We start from the raw sequence: 6,000 nt of genomic DNA, 5'->3' as shown, positions 1-6,000 counted from the left end.
ATGCCAGATATGTAAACATTATTACAGTGACTGGTGTTCCATTCCTTAAAGTGGCCAGTAATTTCTAGTCTGACTATAGGCAGCAGCCTCTATTATGTTAGTGATGGCTGTTTAGCAGTCTGATGGCCTTGAGATAGAAGCTGTTTTTCAGTCTCTCGGTCCCAACTTTGATGCACCTGTACTGACCTCGCCTTCTGGATGATAGCGGGGTGAACAGGCAGTGGCTCGGGTGGTTGATATCCTTGATGATCTTTTTGGCCTTCCTTTGACATTGGGTGCTGTAGGTGTCCTGGAGGGCTGTGTAGTTGCCGTACCAGGTGGTGATACGTTCCGAATGGATGCTTTCAATTGTGCTTCTGTAAAAGTTTGAGGGTTTTAGGTGACAAGACACATTTATTTAGCCTGCTGAGGTTGAAGAGGCTCTGTTGCACCTTCTTCACCACACTGTCTGTGTGGTCCATTTCAGTTTGTCAGTGATGTGTACGCCAAGGAACTTGAAACTTTCCACCTTCTCCACTGTGGTCCCGTCGATGTAGATAGGGGGGTGCACCCTCTGCTGTTTCCTGAAGTCCATGATCATCTCCTTTATTTTGTTGACGTTGAGTGAGAGGTTGTTTTCCAGACACCATACTCCGAGTGGCCTCACCTCCTCCCTGTACGCTGTCTCGTCATCGTTGGTAATCAAGCCTACTACTACTACTACTATCAAGCCTACTACGGTTGTGTCGTCTGCAATCTTGATGATTGAGTTGGAGGTGTGCATGGCCACGCAGTCATGGGTGAACAGGGAGTACAGGAGGGGGCTGGGCGCGCACCCTTGTGGGGCCCCAGTGTTGAGGATCAGCGGAGTGAAGGTGATGATTCCTACCTTCACCACCTGGGGGCGACCCGTAAGGGAGTCCAGGACCCAGTTGTACAGGGCGGGGTTCAGACCCAGGGCCTCGAGCTTAATGAGGAGCTTGGAGATTACTATGGTGTTGAATGCTGAGCTATAGTTAATAAACAGCATTCTTACATAGGTATTCCTCTTCTCCAGATAGGACAGGGCAGTGTGCAGCGTGATGGCGATTGTGGATCTATTGGGGCGGTAAATAAATTGGAGTGGGTCTAGGGTATCAGGTAAGGTAGAGGTGATAGAGGTGGTGATATGATATGTGATATGTGATAGTCTCTCAAAGCACTTAATGATGACAGAGGTGAGTGCTACAGGGTGATAGTCATTAAGTTCAGTTACCTTTGACTTCTTGGGTACAGGAAGACTGGTGGACATCTTGAAGCATGTGGGGACAGCAGACTGGGATAGGGAAACACACACACAGAAATCAGAACCATGGACAGCCACATCATTTAGCTTATGCTGATTGGACTTAATAGTTGTTGTTATCTTTTTGGTGTCAATGTATTAGACTAAGCATTGGTGAGTTGATGATATTGAAGTTGAAATGGTGCTGGAATTAGTGGAGGCAGCTCCTGTTTTCTTTGCGTCTTGCGGTAACTCTCTGGTTCTAAATCAATAGTTGTTTAGTGGTCCGAAAATGTGAGAAGCATTAACTTGCTTCACCATGCTGTAGGTCATGTAACTGTTTGTTACATATTAATGCCTATGATTTTGGAACGAGATGTTCGAAGAGCATGTAGTGTATATATCACGGTCACAAGGCATAGGGTTATAGAGCAAACGAGGCAATTATCACAACACATAGGTTGATGTAATAATATGGCTTTTTGGGGGGGCTTGGCTTCCCCAGTGATTTTACCCACGCATCCCCACTGTTCTATAGTAACTGATTCGTCGTCAGTATTGTGAAATATATATATGTTTTATATAGAAAGATTTTAATATCGAACATTTATCTGAGAGCAGCGCTGGATTTATTTCGATCCTTTTCAGTATCGACACATGCTCCAAAGACGCACTTAGCAAAGGCTCTCTCTCCGTGGTGTTTTGGGAAACGAACGTTACATCCTCGGCTGTTGTTGGAACGGTGTGTTTAAAACACTCGTAAGCATGTTCCTTGCTATCGGGCAAGGGCCCTGGTCTATAATGATGAGAGGGATGCCAACCTAAACTAAGCATTGACACCAAACACATTGCATATGATCTAACAACAGACAGACGAATGGCCGTTACTTGTAGGCTAAGACGTGTTTCCTTATAGTCTACGTGATACAAATCTGTCCGTATTTTCCTACATCTTCAAGAGTTCAAATGAAATGTCTTGTTCATTTCATTCCCAGTCCTCTAGAGGGAGTTTCATTGGAATGTCGATAGGAGGGGCTATTGTCCCACATCGGCGGACAGATGTTACAATGAGCAGGGTGTCGGTGTCCGCCGATGTGGAGCGCAATCCGAGGCTCATGACAGGGGCAAATGAACCCAATTACGTTATTTTGTGATGAGAGACTGCAACGGACAAAAATAATACCACGTTTTTACGTGTTTTATTTGGACACATCTGTCCGCATTTGGCGTCGTGCAGGGTCCGTCTCACGAAGTGGAGCGAAGAGTTGACAACAGCCGGGAAAACAGGCTAGAGGAGACACTGGAATATGTAACGGGATTTACCCTCCCCAGCGGTTCGCCATGGGGGAGACCAAAATTATCTATCATCTGGACGACCAGGAAACTCCCTACCTGGTCAAATTGCCCATCGCTGCCGACAGGGTTACTCTTGCCGATTTCAAAAATGCCCTCAATAAACCCAACTATACATTTTTCTTTAAATCTATGGACGATGATTTCGGGTAAGACCATTGTGCAAAGTAACTTACTTTGCTGCTCTTCCATATAAATATGGGGTGTAGAAGTGGTGTATTTATTTTTCCTGTTATTGATACTGTTGGATAGACACTGAGATTTTATATTCCCGTACGCATTCTCTGCGCCCCGCCTCTCCTGTCAATGTCACTTGATAGCCTAGGACTTTTAGAGCGCCTTTACGCATTGCTAAAATACAGTAAATGGCTTTCCCATCAGTGTTTTGAATAGACTACAAATATGTAATCCGATCTGATCAAATGGGATAGATTGTAGTTTATTTCATATATCAAGAGCGTCCATTTTGGAAATGGAGGACTCTGGTTATTGGCATCACTGAGGATACTGGGTGGGGGGTGCGGTTGGAAGTCAGATGTTTTTATGAGGGACGGAGTTGTTCCAAACGCTTGCTTTTCTGTTAATGCCACATATAAGAAGTGTTGATGGTTTCCAAGTCTCCCCTCCCACCCCCTAAAAAACACACTATGCTTTGGGGAGGCTAGAGGGAAAAACGGGTCAATCGACAGCTTTTAATGGTGAGTTACTAAAGCGCACGGCTTTGCGTCTTCTCAGAAGAGCGGCCGTCCGTTGTGATAATTTTTTAGCGTAAAAAGGATTTGACGAAATAACGAAACTTTGTGCTTGGAATTTTCCTAAATTCGATAGTTTCCATCATGCGCACTAGAAAGTAGTCCTCGGTGGTCACTAGTTACCACAGCCACAAAGTCATAAACTCCGCCTATTCTACAATTTTCTTCAAACGTGATTGTAAACCTAACCTTAACCACAGTGCTAACCTTATGCCTAAGCCTAACCTTAATACTAAAAAGCAGATTTTTGTTTTCATTAAGTTTTAAGAATTTTGACCTTGACTGTGCTATCTAGTGGAAATCCTAGTTCTCTCCATACTCTGATTTACTGAGGGTATTGTCTGTGTCTGAGCTGGTGGATTTTACTGTTCCGTGCTCTGTAGAGACTGATTTAACAGTTGTCAAAACAAAATGCTTGGAAGAGGATGAACTTGATAATGTCCATTCCCAATGCCTTAGTTTTTCTTGAAAATGGAGGTTCCATTCTTGAAAATGGAGACTGGAAAGGGGCCATGGAGAAGGTTTCTCTTTTGTGATCAATAGAAAATTAGGTTAATCTCCTTGCCCTCATGAATTCACCGTCATTACTGTGTGTGTGTGTGTGTGTGTGTGTGTGTGTGTGTGTGTGTGTGTGTGTGTGTGTGTGTGTGTGTGTGTGTGTGTGTGTGAGAGAGAGAGAGCTTAGCTTGAATGTGTTGGAGAAAGATAAAATACATGTTGTGATCTGTGCTTATGGCTATCTAGAAAGCTGGACTTGGAAATATTGTGGACAGGGATTGGGATTACCCTATTCATGGTTGATACCAAACATACACACAGGCTAGACAAAGTGTGGTCAGCAAGTGGTATGGTTTCATCCTCCTTCTGCCCAGCAGTGTACACGGCATTCGGAAAGTGTTCAGACCCCTTGACTTTTTCCACATTTTGTTACGTTACAGCCTTAATGGATTAAATAAAATGGATGAAATAAAATAAAAATCCTCATCAATCTACACACACTACCCCCATAATGACAAAGCAAAAACAGGTTTTTAGACTTTTTGGAAATGTATTAAAAATGTAAACAGATACCTTTCTTACATACGTTTTCCGACCTTTTGCTATGAGGCTCAAAATTGAGCTCAGGTGCACCCTGTTTCCATTGATCATCATTCAGATGTTTCTACAGCTTGATTGTAGTCCTCTTGTGGTAAATTCATTTGATTTGACATGATTTGGAAAGGCACACACCTGTCTATATAATGTCCTACAGTTGACAGTGCATGTTAGAGCAAAAACCAAGCCATGAGGTCGAAGGAATTGTCCTTAGAGCTACGAGAACGGATTGTGTCGAGGCACAGATCTGGGGAAGGGTAAACGTTTCTGCAGCATTGAAGGTCCCCAAGAACACAGTGGCCTCCATCATTCTTAAATGGAAGAAGAGTGGAAATCACCAAGACTCTTCCTAGAGCTGGCCATCTGGCCAAACTGAGCAACAGGGGTAGAAGGGCCTTGGTCAGGGAGGTGACCAAGAACCCAGTGGTCACTGACAGAGCTCCAGTTCCTCTGTGGAGATGGGAGAACCTTCCAGAAGGACAACCATCTCTGCAGCACTCCACCAATCAGGCCTTTATGGTAGAGTGGCCAGACGGAAGCCATTCCTCAGTAAAAGGCACATGACAGCCTGCTTGGAGTTTGCCAAAAGGCACCTAAAGTACTCAGACCATGAGAAACAAGATTGAACTCTTTGACCTGAAATGCCAAGCGTCACGTCTGAAGGAAACCTGGCACCATCCCTACGATAAAGCATGGTGGTAGAAGCATCATGCTGTGGGGATGTTTTTCAGTGGCAGGGACTGGGAGACTAGTCAGGATCGAGGGAAAGATGAATGGAGCAAAGTACAGAGAGATCCTTGATGAAAACCTGCTCCCGAGCGCTCAGGACCTCAGACTGGGGCAAAGGTTCACCTTCAACAGGACAATGACCCAAAGCACACAGCCAAGACAACGCAGGAGTGGCTTCGGGACAAGTCTTTGAATGTCCTTCAGGGGCCCAGCCAGAGCCCGGACTTGAACCTGATCGAACATTTCTGGAGAGACCTAAAAATAGCTGTGCAGTGACACTCCCCGTCCAACCTGACAGAGCTTGAGAGGATCTGCAGAGAAGAATGGGAGAAACTCCCCAAATACATGTGTGCCAAGCTTGTAACATCATACCCAAGTAGACTCAAGGCTGTAATCACTGGCAAAGGTGCTTCAGCAAAGAACTGAGTAAAGGGTCTGAATACTTATGTAAGTGTTATATTTCAGTTTTTTTTTAAATATAAATTTACTTTGTCATTATGGGGTATTGTGTGTAGATTGATGAGGGGGAAAAAACAATTGAATCAATTTTAGAATAAGGCTGTAACATAACAAAATGTGTAAAAAGTCAAAGGGGTCTGAATACTTTCCAAATGCACTGTACATGTATATCAATGTAACACCATGGAGGAATACAATAATAATGAAGTGGCTCAGAAATCAAAATAATGCACTTGAATTATTACTCAGATAACCTTTTTACAGAACGGCATTAAAGAATTGCAGTTCCACATGTGGGAACATTGCTACTGCAACATGTTAACACCACCTTTTCACATGTGAGGGGAATAACACTATTTCACCCCCACA

General features: G+C 44.0%; 1 protein-coding gene across 2 annotated transcripts in view; it reads left to right on the top strand.

Annotated features, from left to right (window-relative positions):
• Nucleotides 1–2,291: 2,291 nt before the first annotated feature.
• LOC115106790 (segment polarity protein dishevelled homolog DVL-3-like) overlaps nt 2,292–6,000 on the top strand; it is a 54,872-nt gene continuing 51,163 nt past the window's right edge. For both annotated transcript variants that reach the window (XM_029629882.2, XM_029629881.2), the window contains exon 1: nt 2,292–2,745. In XM_029629882.2, the coding sequence (XP_029485742.1) occupies nt 2,585–2,745 (161 nt within the window). In that variant the 5' untranslated portion in view covers nt 2,292–2,584. The remainder of the gene's footprint in view (nt 2,746–6,000) is intronic.

Source organism: Oncorhynchus nerka, linkage group LG23, assembly GCF_034236695.1.
Source record: "Oncorhynchus nerka isolate Pitt River linkage group LG23, Oner_Uvic_2.0, whole genome shotgun sequence".
Classification (NCBI taxonomy): Eukaryota; Metazoa; Chordata; class Actinopteri; order Salmoniformes; family Salmonidae; genus Oncorhynchus; species Oncorhynchus nerka.
This window is presented reverse-complemented; position numbering and strand designations above follow the sequence as displayed.